The following is a 21,859-nucleotide window of genomic DNA, read 5'->3' as shown; positions in this document are numbered from 1 at the left end:
GCGCACACGTTTAAGATCCTACCTGAGAATAAATTACGCACCGTTACTCTGATCAAACGCAGCTCATTATATTGCATGTTCTCAAGGGACATTCATATCAAAATAATAGTAATTATGTTTTGTTGTTGTTTGATTTACCTGGGGTGAGCGGTGACACTGTCCTCTCCAGGTAAGATGCGTATGTGGCTAATCCGCGCAAAGCCTTCGCTTTAAATAGTGAACACACGCCCTTGTGCACGCCACTACGGACGACGACGCTCCGCTTTTGATTGGCTCCCAAAGTTCAACGGAAGAATTCCTGTACTGGTAAACACCCCCCCCCCCCCCCCGCGCAATCGCAATCTGTTCACAAACAGCCGTCTTTGTTACAATAATCTGTCATATCATCTCTAACTCTGTTATTGCACATTCACTGCTCGGATAATCTGCTCAGATTATATCTGGCAAGGATGGAGATGTTTGATGCTGTAAAACAGTGCCATCTAGTGGTTTTATAAGGAAAATCAAGTGTAAGTAATACCTTTAGGACAAACTCCCAGTTACTCAACTTTTTATTTACATCTTTTCTCAATTAAACAAAGTTTGATAAGAAAACTCCAAAAATGTGTGTGCCTAGCTGGAAGGTTCAGTGAGGAAAAAAAAAACTTTAAGGTCATGGTTTTATCTCATCATTAGTTTCCTCATTTTGGCTGCTGACATGTGTTTTCCATAGACAAAAGTGTTTGTGCTCTAGGCACAAACATTCCCAACGTTATCGTGCCTTGGATAGTCATCTGGACCCCACAAGACAGCGCGCAGATTTCCGTCCCCCCAATGAAGTTTGATTTTCACTGGTGTCCACAGGAGACAAGAAATTCTGTCCACCTCTGTCTGCGTTAGTCAAAGGGGGGAAAACATGTTAGTGTAAGGGTGGTGTCATCTGGACCCCACAAGATAGCACAAAGATTCCAGGTTAAGATTGCATCTAGAAAATGCTTACATAAATAAGGATCAACATATATTTACATATAAACAAAGGTAACAGTTGGAAAAAAAGGAAACTGCCCAAGAAAAAAAAGAGACATAACATTTATGCTGTTGAAATAATACCAGTTTTTGAGAACGCCAGAAAAAAACAGTTATTGTATGCATAAACGTAGGTAAATGATTATTTCTTTACAATTCAATTTCCTCATTAGGAAATTCTAGATCACACGTGTCAAACTCAGGGCCCGCGGGCCAAATGTGGCCCGCCATGTCATTTTATGTGGCCCCCGAGAGCATAACAGTTTTGCATTTCTTTTAAATAAAAAATAAAAATTGGGGTGTATTTATTCATATTGGACTTGAAATATCAGATATAATGTAACTATACATTAGGATTTAAACACTGTCCATATAACCTAACCCGACAAAATCAAATTTAAAAGGATTTATGCTAGAATAACAAGTAAACATGTTTTCTATGCAACTGTAATTGTCACTTTAAAAAGTTATAATAAATAAACGAGTACTTTAATATTAAGGAGTAGTTAGGTTTTATTTTTCATTACATTTAGTTACATGTATAAGTTTTATCTGGCCCTTTGAGGACAGCCACTATGCTGATGTGGCCCTCAGTTAAAATGAGTTTGCTACCCCTGTTCTAGATGAAAATAAGGCACAAAGAAAACTTTGTTTAAACATTTCTTAACAATTTGAACACCTTATAATGGCAAACAATTTACACCATTTTAGATTAAAAAAAATCAATTAGACAAATTTAAAATAATAATGAACTACTTTTTTTTTCTGTTTTGGTTGAATGGACCACCTTTCTAAATGCAAAGGCTTTTCAAATCTGATGCTTTCAGACTTGCTCTACATAAAAATTGCATTTTTCCAAACTTAATTTTTCTCTCTATTTTTTAAACTAATACAAATACATGTAAAATACAAAGATAACCAGAGCTTGAGTGGTTTCTCTTACAATGTAAGTAAGATATGTAAAGACTTTGTCTTATAAAAAACATAAAGGCACAGATGAAGAAATAAAAATGTTGGGCCATGAGGCATAATCATGAGACAGAATGTCACAGCAGTGCAGATGTCAGAGTGTTGTTTTTTTTTTTTCAAAAGTTCTGGCAGTGTTCTCCTACAGAAGCTACTAAAAAGCTTTTGCGGTGCCACAGTGCTCCGGTGAAGGCATGTCCACTTTGTCCAAAGCCAACTTATTGCTGTTAAAACAATAACAGCTACATGTAAACATTTGGTGACCAAGTATGACAGAATATTAAAATGTACATTTTTACATTAAGACTTCTAACACAAGTATTAAGAAGAGTTCATTTTTATAGTAAACCGATCTGATTGTCAAGGCAGCTAAATGGGATTTACATACACATTGCAAAAGTACAATTCCTATTTGAAGTAATTCCTGTCAAAAGTGGGGTTATTTGATATGGGGACTTAAATATAAAACCCCGAAAGTTAATTCTTAAATATATTTTGACTTTTTTCTTTTTGAATAGAATGGCAGCATTTTAAATATATGGCGCCTCATTTTTTGACCTGCAGGTCATAAACAGCTGTGGTGATTCCCCATGTGATGCAAGATCTGAGAATAACGAGGGATCCCCCTCTGTACAAAAGAGCCACGTTTTGTTGGCGAGCTCTCCACAGCGCCCTCCAACAGGCCGCGACCCCTTTTGGCTCGCCCCCAACCTGCGCCTGCATGTTCGCCACCAGCACTGACAGTGGGTACAGAGCCAAACTGATCGCCATCGAGGTCAGCGTTCCAGAGACGAAGGAGGAGGCGAGAGGAGGGAGCCCCTGCTCGGCCACAAAGGCACGCGTGGGCCCCTTCAGGCCAAAATACAGGGAGCTGCCCAAGGCGTTGCGGGCTGTGATTGGCAGGAAGGCTCTGTAGTAGCCTAAGGCCGGCCTCTGCGCTCTCAACTGAGAGAGCACACTGCTCAAGGTAGGCAGTTGGCGATCATTCAGGCTGTTCTGTAAAATATTTTGAACACGTTCGAAGGGGGTGAAGACCACCGCTTCTACCATGCCTGCTCCAAACCCAGCCAGAGCAGGCAGGGCTGCGGCAGGGATGACATCTTGGAATCGCAGTGAGAGCTGACAAAGGAGCGTGTCCTGGAAGCCAAACAGCAGCGTGCCGTTCAGTGTCCTCATCACCAGCGGGGGAGCCACGCCCCTGTAAAGCTTAACCAACCCTTCCTTTCGGAGTTGTCCCACCGCCTCCTGGACCAGGCTGTTGTGGATCTGTTGGCGGAAAATGGTCTTATAGATAGGGAAGACGACAATGGTTGGTAGGGTGGACAGCAAGCTGGACGTTCCTCCAATCAGGTAAGTCTGGAAGCGTGCCTTTGAGTCCTCGCCACCCGGTTTGACGTCAGAGCTTTTCTCCATCTTTGAGTCTGAAAAAGAAAAAGTCAATTAAGTCTGAAGGTCAGAGGGCCTAAAATCACTACAGCTCTCTATCAATAATGAAGCCGCCATCACTTGTAAATTATTCGAGGAGATAGATCCCAGCAGGGGGAAATCTTCAGAGCATGCACCCATGTGCTAAAAGGGGAAAACTATGACCACGTCTGGATACAAACCAGAAACTTAGCACATTTCCTCAAACAGTCCTTCTATTACTATATTTACAAAGCTTTATTGAATCAATATAAAACGACATTATAAATGAATAAATGTTTTAAACATTCAGATTTAGCAAACAGCAGCAAGACAAACTAATAAAACAATGCAAAAAAAACTAAAACAAACAAAACATGAATACATTGGGCTTCTGTGTAAAATTATTAGCAAAATGGCCAATAAATGTAAATTCTGATAATGTCCTAAATTCATCTTTTTTTAAATTATCAATTTCCTGCTTAATTTAAACATATTACAACAAAAACAAAAACATTTATATATTTTTTGCTGCATTCTACTTATTGTAATAGCAACCAAAAGCTTTTACTTAAATCACAACATTTTTAACCACACAATAGCAGATATTCTGACTTAATGTTTTCAACTCTCTAATAAATTATGACGAATACAAATAAATATTCAGTTTATCACGATTGCAACTTTCAAAATAAAGCAAAAATGTAAATTTGTGAACCGTTTGGATGGTGATTTTCGCATTTCTAAAGCTAAACGAAAGTGAGATGACCTAATAGTGGACATCTCCTTAAAGCTACAGTACGTTTACATTTGTAGTGACTGTAAAGAACTTAATTAAATCATAAAGAGATTTTATTAGCAAAAAATATAACAAATTAAAATCGTTATTTAACGCAATTACAACGCCCTTGTTTTCGGAATATGCTGAATATTAGTAACATAAAGGGTGTGTACATCATGCAATGACTAATTACTAAAATCATAAATCTTCACATTCTCATATTGTTTGTATACTGGTCAACGTATTTTAAATAAATACAATCAATCAATTTCTCTATCGATGAGTGCTAATTCATCTTAACTTGGTGGTACACTTGCCAGGTTAGCACGCAAATACTGAAGATGCTGACCTCTTATCTGCTCCGTCGAAGGATGAAACAACAGCAGCTATAGTCGATGGTTCCGCTTTCCTAATACTTCATCCTTACCGCTTCCTCTCTTGAAGGAAATCCGTTACTTGGTCCTCGAACAAACCATTGGTCGAGATCATCTTCTGTGTCACGTACGCACCATTTCAGCGTTACCCAACCGGATTTTCTTAAGGCGACAACCCTTTATTTTACAAATGATAAAATATATCTATATAAACAAGATAATTATTTTATTCTATGCACGTGTTTAAATTAAAAATATTTATTTATTAAATATTTTAATAAAGACCACCCCCAAATAAAACAAATAAAAAATGTATTTATTTAATCAATCAGTAAATAGTTACTTTATTTTAATTTACCACAAATTTTATTTAAGGGACTAGCCCAACCGCTACTGACCTCTACCTCTAGAGGGCAGCAGCTGCAAAATTAAATATTGACATTTAAGAGACTTTATATGTTTAAACTTTAATCAATATTTTACTGGCCACATTTTCAAGTCTTAACTTCAATCTTCCCATTGATACATTTTGAATCTGAAAGATAATTGATTTTTTTTTTTTTTTACCTAGACAAGCTACTTTTTTTTAATAAGCGCAATTATTTTCCACTTTTCGTGCAAATTAATCAACTTAAGTTATTTTTTACCTTGCGTTTTCATTATTGTAATGATATATATCCACCTTTTATTCTGAATCAATTTTAATGTAATAAAGATGTCATAATGAATAAAAATATAAAACTCAAATCTCAAAAGAAGAAAAGGATATTTCATGTATGTTCTTTCAATTACATTCACATTTAGCAAAACAAAGTTAAATGAGGTTCATGTTTGTAACTTTGATGATAGTACATTATTGATATATATCTGTATAAAATGTATGGATTACATTTGCTTAGACTTCTTCAAATAAATAAACTGTAAGAATTAACACCATTAAGCAAAGGTAGGCTTTTCAAACACATATTTCAGTTTTATTAAGAATGCGTCAAACAGCTCATGCATTCTCCCTACTGTAAAAGAAAACACAAAGGCTTGGATTACTGGTATGCACATTGATGACAAACCCGTCCTTCAGACATACAAAAAATAAAAATAAAAAACAAAACACTGGACAAGTCTAGAGAAGCTCCAACCCGCAGAGACCCCAAGCTTAAAAAATTATTTTTCCTTCAAGTTTTGGACATCAGGCGAACCCCACTGAAGAAGGGGGGTGCCTCAAGAGCTGAAAGAAATAGTTGCTTTTGGCCTCCCACGACACAAAAGGGTCTTTTACTGAGTAATAACACACACAAAAAAAAAAAAATCATCAGGAGGGAGAAACAGAAAAAAGTTTGTTTTAATTTCAGACTTTTGAGGCACTCCTGGTAGAGTGGAGATTCACCGGCACTCTAAGAACAGTTCATCAGACATTCACCTCTATAACTAGAACTCTTTAAAACAGCAGAAACCAAAGAAGAGCAAAAATAAAATCTACAGTCGTTTAATGTAACAGAAAGCACTGTAACAGCTTTAAACACCAGAAGCTTCACCTGAGCACCTGAACCTGCCACGGAGATGGATAAAAGCTATTTGAAAACAAACAAAAATGACTCCTAGGGAGGTGCAAAAACCAGTACAAACTCTGCATGTCAACTGTGATAAAAGAAAAGACACATTTCACAGTGGATAAATGCTTATTTATCCGTTCATAATAAATATGCCAGCCTAAATAGTGATTGCTTTGTCGCCCTAGATGTCAGAGGGGGAGCTACACTTAGGCGGAGAGACTTGAGAGATGTGTTAGTAACAGACATAATGATTCATTCATTCATTCAGGCTTTTTTTTTTCCACCTCCACAGTTAGTTAGCGGGACTTTCCTTCGTTTTCAGTGTTAACGGCGCACGTTGCTACAGGGGAACGTGGCTAAACAGATACGAGACGGACTCGCCGTTGTGAGTTCTGCGAATGGCCTCTGCGAGGATCATGGAGATGTCTATAACCTGGAAAGAAGGAAGGAAAAAACAAAATCGTTTTGTTACATGGAAATATAAAAATTTTTAGGGTTCCCACTTCTTTTACCTACTAAAATACCTAAACATTTATCTGTTTTCCAGACTAGTATAAGTAAATCCAAGACTTGCCTGTATTTTGGAACAGTGCTTCATCTTCTCCTCCTGGGGTATTGTGTTGGTGACCACCACAGCCTCAAAGCAGGCATTGTTGATGCGTGAAATGGCTGGGCCAGAAAAGATGCCGTGGGTCAAGATGGCGTACACCTTTGTGGCACCGGCAGAGATTAGTCTAAAGCAGAGAAAAGCATGAAGCTCATCGTTACTGTTGCTATTTTCCTCTTTATTTGGGAAGCTGGAATAACGGGGCTCACTTGTCGGCAGCATGGCAGATTGTCCCGCATGTGTCAGCCATGTCGTCCACCAGAATGGCGACCCGATCCGTAACATCGCCTACAAGAACCATGCGATCCACTTCATTGGCTTTTTTCCTTTCCTTGTGAATCAGAGCAAAGTCCACATTCAGTCTGTCTGCTATAGATGTAACTCTGCAAAAAGGAGCACAAAGTGAAGACATGACTCAAATCCACAACTGCAGTTAGTGTGAAATGGGTTTCCTGTTTGAGGTTAACCCTGTTGCAGTCCCTCAACCGGGTTCAAGTTCCAGAATACCTTTTGGCTCCTCCTGCATCAGGTGAGACGATGATGCAGTTTTTCCATTCTGGGATGTTTTCCTTGATCCACTTCAGCACAGCTGGCTCTGCGTACAAGTTATCGACAGGTATATCAAAGAATCCCTGCAAGAAAACACAAATACAAGGGCTCAGATGAGCTGAAAAAAGGCTTTTATAATGATTCACCTTTGCTGACATTTCCCATTGCTCCCATTGCAAACTATACACGGCACCATCAATCTTTATTTGAACTTTCATCCAACGTTTTCTTGTTTTTTTATAGTTGTTAATGGCCTTTAACTGCTGAGCTGAGAGCTGAGAGCTAACAAGAAGAAAGTTGTTGAAAACTTGTTTCATTTCTATCAAGAAAAAAGGAGCCAGTCAGATACTCCCCATGCTAATTGATATTGACTGCAAATGACTGGCCAAAACTTCTGGTTTCAACAGTTTTGAGGGTAGAATCTTTGCTGCAAACAGTGGGACCAGGAAAGTGTTTGCAGATCCTGCAAGTTGTCCCATTTAACAAGAGAGTTCTATAATGTTAATAGAGACAGAACATAAAAATAAATCCAGGAAATCACAATGTTTTGATTTTTAGAGAATTTCTTTGTACCATACAGCAGAATTTTTTTTCCAACAGACAAGCAAGAATCCTGTTCCTCACAGACCTTTTACTTGTTCTTTGATTAACCTCTTCTTAACCCGTATTAATGTCAGCTGTCTGAGCTGGTTATCTGCATAAAACACAGCTATTCATACCCTTAAAGAGTCAGATTACAACCCCTCCACCACGACCAAGACCAAAGGACACCAGAGACAAGATTGTTCTGCAGTTCTCCAAAGGTCAGTACATGCTCAGGCCTGTCCAAAGTTCTACAGAGACCACCTGGAAGATCCAGAGGAGGATTGGGAGAAAGTCATGCCAGACAGACCAAATTGCAACTCTTTGGCATAAATGCCACTCCCCATGTTTGAGAAGAGAAGAATACTAATTTGCATCCCAGAAGCACCTCTGGGAAGCATGGGGGTGGAAACATCATGTGTTGGGGCCAGGATGACTGATCTGTATTAAAGGTCCTATGCCATGCTACTCTTAAGCCTTTTATAGTAAACAATATCCGTGTATGTGATAATATATTACCTTTGGCACACTAAAGAACAGATTTTTTTTTTAAATAGTTATTTTTGCGAGCTATTTTCCTACCTAGGAGTGGAACGACTTGATCTCTAAGGCACCGGCTTTCGTTCAGTGTGGGTGCCGCCCATTTCACAGCGTCAACCTAGAGTCGACCTCAGCAGCACGTCTGCGTTTCGTCCACGAAAACAAACAACATCCAAATGTTTGCAAAGATGGACGTGCATATTGTGCATATGAAAGGAAAGAGCTTTTGTCGATCACCACTAGCTCCGTGGAGAACGTATGTGTGTTTGTCTGAGGCGGTGATGGCAGCGCAGACTCTTCTTGGAAGGGGCTGTTCTCACAGGTCAGCTCATTTTAGTGGGTTGGGAGGGGCTGGTGGTCAGACCGCAGGTTTTTAGAGGAATATTCAGAAATGCCTGAACGGATCAAAATACCGCTTTGGGTTGTTTTTAGTGAGGAATTAAAATTATATTCAAAAGTAAAAAATGTATATATTTTGCATGATAAAGGCCTTTTAAGGAAAGGATGAATAGGGTCATGTATGGTGAGATTTTGAACAAAAACCTTCTTCCATCACTGAGAGCATCGAAGATAAAATGTATCTGGATCCTCAAGCATGACAAATATCCCAAACACATCGTCATGGCAACAAAGGAGTGGCCATCTAAAAGCACCTTAAGGTTCTGGAGTAACCTAACCAGGTTCTGGAGAATCTATAGAGAGAACTGAAAGTCCCTAAACATAACTCTTGAGAAGATCTGCATGAAAGAATGGACCAAAACAGCACCTGCAGTGTAAACCTGTACTGAGGACAGGAAACATTTGATCTTTGCCATTACCAACCAAATTACATTACATTGTTATTGGCCAAATAATTAATAAATAAACCATTAAACAAACAAATTAATTAAATAAAAAATAATCTCAAAATGTGATTTCTTGGATTCTTCTATTCCTATTGTATTTTTAACAACTGAAGTGTTTCTATGATAAAGATCAGAGACCTAATTTTTCTAAAGTGGGACAACTTGTAAAATTGATGAATAACAAATACAATAAACAAATACACCATTGTATGTTAGCAAAGTTATTTTGGAAAGAGCTCTTGATAAAAGCATCACTTTAAAGCTTTAAGTAACAAAAGGTCAAAAGAAATCCTAGCCTCTAAAAGAAACTAGTGCAGGAGACTAAAAGGGGGGCCCATGAGTTCAAGGCTTTTGTGTTTACTGCACCTCACCTGTATTTGTGAGGCATGCAAATCCATCGTGATAATATGATCAGCTCCTGACACGGACAACATGTTGGCCACCAGCTTGGCAGAGATTGGAGCCCGGCTCTGCAATGAAAACAGATCCTTTTACTCACATGTCACCATCAAACAGGCTATTTTCTAGAAAATAACTAAACGGTTAACAGTAAAATAGTAATTTGGACCCACGTCTTACTGATCAAAACCTAATAGGAGCCGCAGAGTCTTATCTTTCCGATTAGGAAAACGTGATACTGCTTTGCACTAATTTCATTGTTGTTGTTGTTTTTTAATAAATATGAATTATACTTTATTTTTGGCATGAATAAAAAAAAATATATATATATACATGCTGATCTTTCCGATGGGTTGAATAAAGCATCAGTTCAGAGAGAAAGTTCACCTCTTACCGCTTGTTTTTATCCAGATGAAGCAACAGGTTGTTTTAAAGAAGCCGGCGCAGTGATACACAAAATTTAAGCTAAGTGACTGAAACTGCTTTTTTTTTGCGGTTATCCTGTGGTATATCACTTATTAAACTCACACCCAGCAGCCAATCAGAATCGAGTATTCGCCTCGGACCATGGTATAAGAACAAATAGTAAACAACCAAAAACATTATTTCCATTTTACTGCAAATGTTTAAAAATAATACTCCAAATGACCCTCATCTACAAAGGAGGCGAAGATCTAACATTAAAGGGCTCCATCCAATTAGTCAACAAGGTGAAGGGCTCCAGCTGATTGGTCAAATGCATAAAAGGATTTATTTGATTTGTTCAATACTTCAAGCGGCCATAAGACTGTTTGAGCACATTTATTGTAACCACTTATGGCAATTCTCGCCGTCTTTTGCGATATGCGTATTGCACAGGTTGATGTTGCGATAATGTTAAATTTGTGATATACTGTGCAGGCCTTGTAGCTGACTATTGTTGTGCAGCATTATAAGATAATATGTGCTTTAAACTCACAAAATAACCTGATGGGAAAAGTTAAACTTTTTTCTTTTCGCTAAAGTTTTCCTTGGTATTTGTTAAATCAATGCTAATTTTGTAAACCTTACTTCTAAAAATTAATATCCTTTTATTTTTCTTTAGCCAGAGAGCCACTATAGAGGGGCGAAAAAGTCATATGTGGCTCTGGAGCCTTAGGTTGCAGACCCCCGATCTAGAATCTAGAAGTACATAATCTAAGACTTTAAAGCGTTTTCGTTTATTTCAAATGCAAGCTATTTTTATGTTCCAAATACAGCATCTAACAGCAAACAGTTGGATTGCTACCCAAGCACAACATTCTTTCATGCACCAAGATGAAAAAACTTAGTGTAACAGCCTAAACCAGAATGGTAAGTGATAGTGAAACAAGCAAACAGGATCACTGAGTGCTTAGGATGAACATGGCTGCAAGCTTCTTGTCATGACGCTGGATGGCAAAAAAAAGCATGACAGAAGTAAGTAGACAGATATCCCTCACCCCCACCTTGTCCTTCTTGTCTTGCCGGGCATAGGGAAAGCAGGGGATGACGGCGGTGACCCTGGAGGCTGAGGCAATCTTGCAAGCGTTGATCATGATCAACAGCTCCATCAAATTGTCATTTATCTCCCCACAGCCACTCTGCACAATGTAGACATCTTCTCCACGTACACTCTCTCCTATCTCCACGCTGTCGCAAAAAAAGGTAACAAGACAAACAGCACTTAAGCCATGAGGTTGCGCAGCATGGCAACTACGAGATAGATGATGATGAGGCAGAGTAAACAATGGCTCATGTCCACATCATGTGATCATCGGGTCAGATCAACGTTTAAAATGAAGTTATGGACGAAGCATGAACCTACAGTGATAGGTTTACATTAATTGTAACACTTTTGGAAAGCAATACAACTTAAAAAAAAAAGTTAGACTACTAGCTAGTACGAGGTAAAGTAAAAACTACAATTTCCATGTGACACTGCGCGGCAGTTTTACCGCGACACCACGTTTTCCATTTTCAGCCCACACGTTGCCTGCGTTTAAGTACTTCGTTTCATGTCAAACCCACGGCGAAACGCTTACCATGTTTCTTGGTTGCTAAATTTTTTGGTTACAACCTTCCCGAGTTCGAGCCCCAAACGGTCTGCTATTTTCTGAGACAGATCCGGATGTGAGCTGCCACTAAAAATCTTGATGTTCGGCATTTTGTTGGGAGTCCGGGGCCCGGTTCGGTCCAAGCGAGCTGTTGTCGAGTCCAAATAACCGAAGAGCCCGGGACGAAAACTAAATTCGGATCAACAGTTAAGGAGCTGCTATTGAGATTGTTCCCTATCTGTCCTCCATTATGCCAGACTCAGAGCGCGTGCGGTCCATCGTCCCTGGGCGGTGCGCGCACGCTTTCCGTTACGTTTTTATTTGTCGCGGTTACGTCATTGTTCCCGGAAACGCCCTCAAACATCCTGTGAGCGAGATATAAGAACTCTTTAAATATTAAATTGCCAAATTGCGATGAAATATGAAACGTATCGTCTTAATAACAAATTACACTAAATATTCACCCTTAAATAACTGATATTTTGTTTTTTCTCTCTACTTTTTTCTCATAAGTTTGACCCGGTTTTAGTAAATTCATTTGTTGATTGATGTGGTTTATTGTCATTCCACATATAGTATTTGCAGAGAAATACACACGTGAGACGAGATGTTATTTCTCACTAGCATGACAGTGCAAATAAGCAAGCAATAAAATAACAATCAACGAATAAAAATAACAATAAAATAAGATTAAAATAAAATAAAATAAATTAGAGACCAGCGTTCAGTGTGATTACAGTGACTGTGCATTTAGCAAAAGTCTTGTTTATAGGGGTGGGGGTGGGGGGGTGTTAGAGTCTGTATCCATGTAGTGTTGTTTGGGGGTTGGGGGTGATCCTTTGGGTCTTATTGCAGAGTAGAGTTTGTGAGATCATGTAGACATGAGGAGGACAGTCCATCTGAAACTGATACTCCTGAACCTCCTCCCAGATGGCATGAGGGAGAACAGTCCATGAGAGGAGTGCTGGGGGTCCCTAATTATGGAGGTTGCTCTGCGTGGGCAGTGCCACTGGTATAGCTCCTCCAGGAGAGGGGCACCAACAATCTTGCTTGCTGTCCTGACAATCTTGCTGAGCCGTTGTTTGTCCTGAACCTTGCAGCTGCCAAACCAGGTTGTATATGGGGCGCCCATAGTAGTAAAGCTCTGTGTCAGGATGTCCTCAATGGTGCCCTTGTAGAAGGTGATGAGGTGAAGTGTTGGAATTCCAGGCTTTTTGAGGCTTCGGAGGGAATGGAGACGCTTCTGTGCTTTTCTGATGACCATTGTGGAGTTGGTGGAGGTGGACAAGTCATTAGTGAGGTGCACCCCCAGGAACTTGATGCTGTCGACCTTCTCCAGGACCGTTTATGGTCAGATGAGTGTGGTGATTGCCAGATGTCCTGAAGTCGATCACCATTTCATTTGTTTTGTCCATGTTGATCTGGAGGTTATGGGATGTACACCACACTGCTAGCTGCTCCACCTCCATTCTGTAAGCAGACTCATCATTGTCGCTTATGAGCTCAATCACTGTTGTGTCATCTGCGAATTTGACAATGTGGTTGGTGTTGTATCGAGCTGCGCAATCATGCGTGAGCAGACTGAACAGCAGTGGATTCAGGACACACCCCTGTGGTGTGCCCCTTGCTATGCGAGATGGGCCTTGATGTGTGTCTGCCGATCTTGACTGTCTGCAGCCGGTCTGTCAGGAAGCTGAGTGTCCAGTTGCAGATTGCCGTGTCCACGCCTAGTAGCCTCAGCTTCTCCACCAACTGCTGTGGAATGATGGTGTTAAAAGCCGAGCTGAAGTTGATGAAGAGGACTCTAGCATAGGTGTTTTTCCTCTCTAGATGTGGCAGTGAGGTGGAGAGTGGTGGACATGGCATCTTCCATGGATCGATTTGCTTTGTATGCAAATTGTTATTGGAAGACTGTTCTTGTGTGAGGGCCACGGGGCGAAAGTTGTTTGGGCAGGCTGGATTTGACTTATTTGGGACTGGAGTAATAACAGCAGTTTTTAGGCAGGTGGGTACAAATGCCTGCCTGAGTGAGGTGTTAAAGATGTCGGTGAAGACTTCTTTCGATTGCTCCACGCAGTCTTTCAGAACCCGTCCAGGGATGTTGTCCGGGCTGGCTGCTTTGCGTGGATTGACAGTGGAGAAGGCCTTCCTCACCTCAGCGGTTGACATCTGCAATGCTGTGTCGCTGGAAGACAGTGGGAGCATCTGTGCCTGGGTGGAGTTGTTTACTTCAAACTGGGCGTAGAAGTTGTTCAGTTCTTCTGGTAGAGAGCGGTTGTTCTGGCATATTGTCGAAACCCCTGCCACAGTTGACGTGAATCTTTCTCACACACGAATTGGCTGTTCAGTTTTTGTGCGTACAGCCTCTACGCCTCTCTAATCCCCCGTGACAGGTTTTTACTTGCCAGACTATATGCCGCTGCATCTCCGGATTTAAATGCCTTGTCCCGGGCTGTCAACAGGGAACGTACCTCTCCTGTTAGCCAAGGTTTGCAGTTTTGTTATTTCCTGACGGTCTTGACCACTGTCACATCATCTACACATTTCTTAATGTAGTCAATGACGGACACTGTGTATTCCTGCAGGTCAGTGATATTGTTGTAAATTGCGGCTTCCCTGAAAATGTCCCAGTGAGTGGTCTCAAAGCAGTCCTGCAGTGCTGAACTTGCTTCTTCATTTCTGATTTATCTGATCTGTGGCTTTTCCTGCTTCACCCTGGGTTTGTAGGCTGGTGTTAGCATAACAGCCAGATGATCAGAGTTGCCGACTGTTATGTCAACGTGATCTAACCTCTGCGTAAATGCAAGCATGGTCAGTGAGGTGACTATTTTGGAACTAACATCAACAACACTGACAACTTTATTTTCAATATAAAAAAAACAAACACAGAAAATTTAGCTATATTAAATAAATATAAAACTGTTTTTTTCTATGATGATGTACAAATAATGACAATGCACTATTTTGTTACTATTACTACTATTACTGATATTGATAAAAATAAGACCATTATTTATTGAACCACCATGTGATGGACTTACAACATGTACAGGGTGTAGCTTGACTCTGCCTGAAAGATGCTGGGATAGACTAGCAATACCCATTACCCGGCAAAGGACTGAGAGGGAATAGTAAACAAATGTAAAAATAATATTTAGATGATGGCCTCTTCCTGATCTTATTTTGCTTGTACGTCTTACAATACGGTACAATAATCAATAACAAACAACAGATCAAATCCAGTTGATTTTCTTTTCTCCCACTTTGATACAGTTTACGATTGTTAGTGTTGCATGCAATTCTCTCTTAGCCCCTCGCAGGCTTGTCAGTGACCTCTAATGGGTGCTAGAACAATAGAAACACATTAAAATGATCTGTTTGAAGTAAAACCAGAAACATTTTTAAAATGTTTAAAGGGTTTTTTAAGTAATGTATTTTGTAGACATGATAAAAATCAAACTAAGAGGTTTTAAGATAGTTAACATGTTTTTACCTTGTATAACAATAGGATTCTCAATATACAGAAACAGTCTTATCTTAAATGATAGGACTGCTACCCTTTTCAAAGAGATCTGACAGTGGTTTACTATAACAGTAGTGTTTTTTTTTAATTTATTAACTAAACTACAACATTTTTTTTAACTTTTTTTGAGATTTAAAAATATACATGTTTAGCCCAAATCATTTCATCATCTGGTTGAAAGACCCCCTCCGAGGAAAATTATGTTTTTGGTGTTTTTAACATCATTGTGACATTTTTTGAATGATGGAGGACATGTATTAAGGAAATGTGTTAAGAAAAATAAGCTCAACATTATATTTTTGAGTATTTTTTTATTCAAATTGTTGTGAATCAGGAGCAAACAAAAAAATGCTGTTTTAAAAAAAGTGTTTTTTGATGTAAGAAACACAAACCACAAGCTCCCTGCTCCACTCTATTCCGATGCATCCACTGGTAGACGACTAGATCCATGTACATCTTCGTTTTCCTCGTCTGAGCTGGTATCTGGCTCAAAACTGTACGGCTGGATAGCTCCAAAATTGCTCACCATTTTTGTTGCATGTTAGTTTTGGGCTGTGGAAGATAGTGTGAACAAAGCCATGATGGTAAGGGTCAGCAGGCTTACTCCGTGCCAACAATCCCGCCCACAACTCATGGGGGAATTTCAGCTCTGCAGAAACTATAGAAAATTATATATTTTTTTTATTTTAGCAAAAAATGGCATAATTGTAATTAAAAGACCACTTTTAAAATAGATCAAAAGATGATCAAAGTGGGTCTTTAGTGTTTTTTCTTTTCTTCTATGAATGAATTGTAGACTGCAGCACAAGTGCGGTTGTAGTGTAGATGTTTGTTCACTATGAACAATTTACATTTTAAAAGTTAATCTTTAATACAAGCAAAACAAGACAAAATGCGCAAACCCTTTTGGGTATAGTCAATATTTGACAAAGGTAAAGAAGAGAAGCACTTAGAGCACAAAAAACCTGCTGTCACGAGAGATCTGATGAGGATTTTTTTCCATTAGGCCTTCTTTTGGGGTTTTAATAGACACAGTTCTGCTAAAGCAAAGCTCATTTATGCAATTTCACTGTCAACTTCTCTGAAATAAGTTGGTATAATAGACTTTATTGCTCTCAAAACAAGAGTTAACTTTGTACACAGACAGAAGACCACAGTGAGGACAAGATCATTGACAGTAAATAAACACAAGCATGAAGAGGTGAACACAAAGAAACAATGCTGCAAACTGCAGGGGAGTTTGATGGTGGAAATGGAACACAGACTAATCTACACAGTTTGGCGAAGCAACAGAAACAATGACAACCACGGAAAGGGTTCATAGGGATGCAGGTCCAAAAGCTGATGAGAAGAAGCTGTTTGCTGATTTATATATAAAAATAAACATGTCCCATGCCTTGTACTCATATTGTAGTCTTCAAAATATACATTTTTCTATTAGTTTCTATGTTACATAACTACTATAAATAATGTACCTCACAGATATGTTTCAGTCTCTTCTATTTACAAAATAGTTTATGTTCTGGATTAATCCAAATGTAATTATTATTTTAAAAGAGTGTCTACATTGTTCTAAATCTTTCGTATTTCTATTTACATCTGCATTGTAAAATTTACATTTCCGTACTTAAACCATTCGCAAAACATGAACATATTGCCATTTTTCTGTTGGTCGTCTGTGTCTAAAAACCCGTCATGTATCATCACCTGCAATGTTCCTGTCCCTGTGAGTGGAAAAGGAAAGCATGCAGCACAGTGTAAGAGAGGGGGAACACACACCACATGATGATTATGGAGATGCATGTTAACACAGCTAAAAGGAAGGGCCTGCAACACTTTGCATTTGTTCTGAAACCAAGTCAAAAGAGCAACTAAGCTTAAAGTGTTACAAATCTGCTAGATTTCACTTGTTGTTTTATTTGGACCGATAGTCTCTTTGTATAATTGGATTGATTTCTGAAGAATTGCAAGTTATTTACAGACCTAGAAACAATGCTGCATGTCAGCTGTTTGGTACAAGTCCAACAAAGTTGTAACAGCTAATTTGGTTTCACAACAGCTGCTTTTCATAGAGTATACACAATAGGCTGGCACAGCAAGAAGAATCATTTTCAGGAATAACAAAAGGTTTGAGACTCATAGAAGATTGATGTGTTAGTTTTATTAAAATACATAAAAAACTACTTTATGTGTGTCTTAAATATTTGCTAAATTGCACAATGTGTAACAGCACATAGAAAGCAAATTTGCTTAAGTTTCAGATAACCCAAATGATTTTTTCCCTTTTCTTTTCAAATGAATCAAGACTCTGAGGAGAAAATGTTTAAAAGACTAATAATGTCTATTCAAGTGAGGTTTTCAGAAAAAGAAAAACAAAGTACAGACTTAAACTTTAAATAAAAAAGATACTTTTTAACTCCAGAACTACTTCAGAGGTTGTGCAAAATCTTAGTTACAAACTTGTTCACTTTTATCAACATTAAAAAATATGATTTACAACAAGTTAGATGCAGGTAAACTATAGATTAGAGGTTTGGTGAAATACATTTTTTGTGGCATTGATTACATAGTGGATTTTCCTTCTCTAAAGCTGACTGAGGTAACTAAACTCAGTGCCTTATTGTGGATAAGACTATCATTTGGGTTTCTGCTACATTGTCTGTACTGAGCAGGTGTGTTTTGCATCTGTACTTTTAGTAGGAATGGGCATTTGCCAGTCAGCAAAACCCCCCATCACACTTGTCCTGCAGTGGTTTTCTTCTTCAAAATTTGTCTTTGACTTCTCAGCTAATGTATATATACGTCAGAGGCTGTTTAACTCGACCGGAGGAGATCAATTTTGGGTCACAACAATTAGCAAATTCCACAAACAAACACATCACCATCTAACCAACTGAACCCTTTGGACTATGCGGTCTATAGAAGTCGCTACTGGAACATTTCTGCCCACAGCATACATTTATTTCTGTTGTATTGTGATTTTATAGTTGTCTTAATACATTTGAAATATACTCTTCACTTGTTTTCTTCACAAAACTTTATATTATTTGCTAAGTATACACAACTCAAATATACATTACTTGTAAAATACTTTACTATATGAACTCATGTGTGTGTTAAATATTGATATGAAATGATTAGCCCTGTATCACCCAGTTTGTTATAGGGTTCTTACTCTTTTGTGCATTAGTTAGATGTATCTTTATTCATCAAAGGCTACCTCAGGGCCTGTAAACATGGGATGAAACAGTTGCATTGCAGTTTTTTCCGAGGATGATTCGTTGAACATTTCGTAAAAATTGTAAACAATAAATAAATCATGAATTTGGATAAAATAGCCATCTGCGTTTCTGGACTGTTCTGATTACGATCCTCCCGGATTGATTTTTTACTGGGCAGGTAAAGTTTTGATGGGCCGTGTGAGTGAGCTCATGTTGTTGATGTTAGAGGAAACTTCAGGGCTCATTGTCTTTGTCGGCAAGCTGCTCGAGTGTCCCATGGACTCCTCTGCGGCCCGCAGAAGCAACGTGTAATTTATAGCTACCTCTTCGACTTTCCTTAGCAGCTGGAGCCTTTGGGCTTCTGAACGAACCCCTCGAACCAATTTGATGAAGGTCTGAGTCAGTTCACACAGCACCTGAAAGCTAGCTGAGACCGCGGCAAGCATTCGAGTGGGGCTTTTTTCCACACTTGCCACTCTCCGGCACGAGGCTCGGAATTCTTTGAAGCGCACCGCCAACTCCTGTTTGTACTCTGCGATCCGTGAAGACTGAAGACGAGCCTCGCCCTCTGCTTGTGGGCTGCTGGCGCACTGTCGTAGGATAGCTAGCAACTCATTGGCATCAAGCTGGGCATTTAGGAAACCATCCGGCAAGCTGAAAGTTTTTCCCTGCAGGGCCTTCACCCGTGCGAGGCTTCCTTCGAGCGTTCCACAGGATCGCAGGTCAATGTCCTGTGTCTGGGGTTCTTCCTCTTCAATCTCCTCCTCTTCCCCGCTGCAATCCTCAGCATTGAGAACCTGGAGAGTTTTGCTCACAACAGGAAAGGTGCGTGAATCCACATCCATGCCTGGGAGGACTTGAAGCGGTATTGAATAAGAGAGTTCATCTTTCTCACTGCTTTCATCTGCTGCCTCACACTTTCTGTAGCAGAAACAGAATGAGCAGCATTTGTCTTTGTCATCACTGTCTTCACTAGGCAGTGTCAGCAGCACCTCTCCAGTCCCTACTTTGCCTTCTTTGCCTTCACACAGCAGCTCTTCTCCCTGAATGAAAAACACTGTCTTTTTCCCTTTCCCTTCCACCTGGTGAGACTGAGCGTGGACTGGCTCTACTGGAGTGGGGAGCCTCATCCCTGTGGCCCTCACTCTCTCCATCTCTTTCTCCAGACTTTTGCCTTTTGGCTTCACCTCAGCGTACACTGGTGTGCTAGTGCTGTTTTCCAGCTCTCCAATGCTGTATCTTCTCTGGAGCTTCTTGTTTTGTGGTGCTCCCTTGCAATCAGTTTGAGAAGTGCTGGTGGACAAGCAGGAACCCTGATCTCCCCTTGGCTCTCTTGACTCAAGACTTGTTGACCGTATTCTTGTGGTCTTGATCTCTAAAGTCTGAGACCTCCCTGTGGCGCCTTGGGCATGGGAGGTTTTAGAAACCGCCGGAGGAGTCTTTGAGACGGTTCTCTCCCTGCCTCTGTTTTGTGCCTCTGTTGTGGTGCCTACTGGTGTGTCAGGTAGTCGCATCCCCCTGCACATTCGCTTACAGTCGCAACTGCGTCGCTGCTCCCTTGAGATCCCCGGAGCCTTGAGGACTGGACTGGTGCGCAGCTGGCAGGCACAAGGGGTGCCAGAGGGAACAGGAGAGGACCCTTGTGGTAAAAATTCTCCTTGTGAGGATTTGGGCTTTAGCAGCTCTTCTAAGAACTCTAACTCGTACTGACGAACCTTCTGCAGCTGGGCCCTTCGTTCATCCGTCTCTCTTCGCATTCTTGCTGGAAATGTTGCAGAAATAAGATTCCTAAAGCTTAAGAAAGGGGCACTGCGCTGTGACTTCCCTTTAACACTGCTGTGCTTTTTTGAGTCTCTAGTTGGGAGAGTGGAGACTTTATCTACAGTAGGGTTTGGGGTTATTAGATCTTCTAAAATAGGCAAGGATTTTATAGGGCATTTCTGCAGCTCCTGGTTGGGTTTCCCCTGGGCAGCTTCAGTTTTGCTTTCATCTGCTTCTTTTCTTTCTGCTTTTACAGGTAAATGAGGGGGGAACTTGGTTTGCATTTGTGGGCTTGGTTTTGCTATGCTAGAATCAGTGCCTCCCCTTGCAGCATTTTCCCTGTTGGCCAGTCGGAGTCCTTTTGCTTGAAGACGTTCATCATCGGTTGGGGAGGAGGACTGAAACACCACTATCTTCTGAACGTGTGGGTCCTTTAGCCTTGTTTGAGGTGCAGACTCTTGTTTCACTGGACACGTGCAAAAAAGATCATCAACTGGCAGGAGTTCTGTAGAGCTTGAAGGCTTCATGGTCTCACTGGAGGCAGTCTTGGCATCTTGGCACATATTAGTGGGAGAAATCTTGGCAGAGGCAGTTCTGTTCACAGGCAAGATGATCGGTAAGGCTTTGCTTATGGGGTCTTTGTCAAAAGATGCTTCTGTTTTTTCTTTTGTACCATTGGGGGGATATTCACTTATCGTTTCTCTATGAGAACTGGGTAACTTTTGTTCGACACTGACCTGAGTCGTCTGCAGACTATCACGCACTTTAACTTCCTCGGTCGGTTTGGAAGGGTGCTCAGGTGCGGATGCGTTGTCTGACTCAGAAATAGCTTTCAGCTCTGCTTTTTGCTCAGTCTGAGTCATGCTTGGATTACCCCCCTGATCTGCCAAAACACTGAGTATTGCTGAATCTTGACTGGGGCTAACTTTAAAGGGAACAGTCTTGCTAAGGATGACTTGCTTGGGTGGACAGCCAGCTCGAATCTGACCCACAGAAAAGGCCCCAGTCCCGATGGTCTTTGCTGTGCAGCCAGGAATGGCCAGAGGAAAGTCCCGGCGACAAAGAATACGCTCCTTGTTGATGTGATGAGCCAGCAAGTAGGCTTGATTCTGGTTTTGCTTCATTGCTGACACCATCTCAGAAACATCTGTCAATTCAGAGGAATTGGTCTCATGACCTGAATCCAGTGATGACTCAGGAGTAATGGCGGCTAACACAATTAACCCTGAGGAGGACAGCAATAAAAATTATTATTAGTATCATTAGAAAAAAAACAGAGAACAGCAGACAAATATAATGAATGTGAAAACAAATACTGCAGTTTGATCTAAAACATACTAAAACTGATCATTTCATGACAAATTTTCATCCTATTGTACCATTGTGGTTGCAATTTTTTTTCATACCTTTTGTGTGTTATCTATGTGTACACACCTTTAAAATATTTTGTTTGTGATATCTGTTGACAAATCTAACAATTTTGTTAAACGTAAATAGATTGGGTGCGTTTTATTTCTGTAAAACCTAAAAGATTTCAGTAAACATGATGAAAAATTATGCTTGATTAAACTGTCATGAAAGTTTGGGTCTTTTTTTTGTTGTAAATTTTACTTTAGCAGTAATAAATGAAATATTAGTTATAAGCTCCTTTGATTTCTTGAACAGATCAGTAGTATTAATGCATTTCTAGTGTGCAAG

At 40.0% G+C, this 21,859-nt stretch overlaps 3 protein-coding genes across 14 annotated transcripts in view; all 3 read right to left on the bottom strand.

Moving 5' to 3' along the window:
• Window positions 1-539: 539 nt before the first annotated feature.
• Window positions 540-4,645, bottom strand: LOC105353553 (solute carrier family 25 member 53). Of its 2 annotated transcripts, none has more exons than XM_011480299.4 (2): window positions 4,506-4,645; window positions 540-3,392 (listed from the first exon to the last, which is right to left on the bottom strand). In XM_011480299.4, the coding sequence occupies exon 2, from the start codon at window positions 3,382-3,384 to the stop codon at window positions 2,518-2,520; it is 867 nt and encodes a 288-aa protein (XP_011478601.1). In that variant the 5' UTR covers window positions 3,385-3,392; window positions 4,506-4,645; the 3' UTR covers window positions 540-2,517. The 2 variants fall into 2 exon arrangements, with proteins under 2 accessions (XP_011478601.1, XP_078810424.1); XM_078954298.1 differs by having other exon boundaries at window positions 4,474-4,554.
• An 832-nt stretch (window positions 4,646-5,477) lies between these two features.
• prps1b (phosphoribosyl pyrophosphate synthetase 1B) lies at window positions 5,478-11,990 on the bottom strand. 2 transcript variants are annotated; one of them, XM_011480298.4, is made up of 7 exons: window positions 11,645-11,990; window positions 11,063-11,252; window positions 9,575-9,673; window positions 7,195-7,319; window positions 6,897-7,070; window positions 6,655-6,814; window positions 5,478-6,513 (listed from the first exon to the last, which is right to left on the bottom strand). In XM_011480298.4, the coding sequence occupies exons 1-7, from the start codon at window positions 11,764-11,766 to the stop codon at window positions 6,421-6,423; spliced, it is 963 nt and encodes a 320-aa protein (XP_011478600.1). In that variant the 5' UTR covers window positions 11,767-11,990; the 3' UTR covers window positions 5,478-6,420. The 2 variants fall into 2 exon arrangements, with proteins under 2 accessions (XP_011478600.1, XP_004073401.1); XM_004073353.5 differs by having other exon boundaries at window positions 11,069-11,252.
• Window positions 11,991-16,266: 4,276 nt separating this feature from the next.
• The window catches only part of frmpd3 (FERM and PDZ domain containing 3), a 113,602-nt gene continuing 108,009 nt past the window's right edge, over window positions 16,267-21,859 (bottom strand). For all 10 annotated transcript variants that reach the window (XM_020706655.2, XM_020706654.3, XM_078954296.1 and 7 more), the window contains one exon: window positions 16,267-21,386. In XM_020706655.2, the coding sequence (XP_020562314.1) occupies window positions 18,568-21,386 (2,819 nt within the window). In that variant the 3' untranslated portion in view covers window positions 16,267-18,567. The remainder of the gene's footprint in view (window positions 21,387-21,859) is intronic.

This window comes from Oryzias latipes, chromosome 10 (assembly GCF_053564925.1).
Source record: "Oryzias latipes strain Hd-rR chromosome 10, Olatipes_Hd-rR_3.1".
Classification (NCBI taxonomy): domain Eukaryota; kingdom Metazoa; phylum Chordata; class Actinopteri; order Beloniformes; family Adrianichthyidae; genus Oryzias; species Oryzias latipes.
This window is presented reverse-complemented; position numbering and strand designations above follow the sequence as displayed.

What these genes read in the sequence shown, in the direction of transcription:
- LOC105353553 (XM_011480299.4), bottom strand. Translation starts at nt 3,384, where the DNA reads ATGGAGAAAAGCTCTGACGTCAAACCGGGTGGCGAGGACTCAAAGGCA.
- prps1b (XM_011480298.4), bottom strand. Translation starts at nt 11,766, where the DNA reads ATGCCGAACATCAAGATTTTTAGTGGCAGCTCACATCCGGATCTGTCT. An exon ending in ACAAGAAGGACAAGGTGGGG is followed by an intron (nt 9,674 to 11,062) that starts GTGAGGGATATC and finishes TTTTCATTGCAG; the next exon opens with AGCCGGGCTCCAATCTCTGC. An exon ending in ATCTGCCATGCTGCCGACAA is followed by an intron (nt 6,815 to 6,896) that starts GTGAGCCCCGTT and finishes TCTCTGCTTTAG; the next exon opens with ACTAATCTCTGCCGGTGCCA.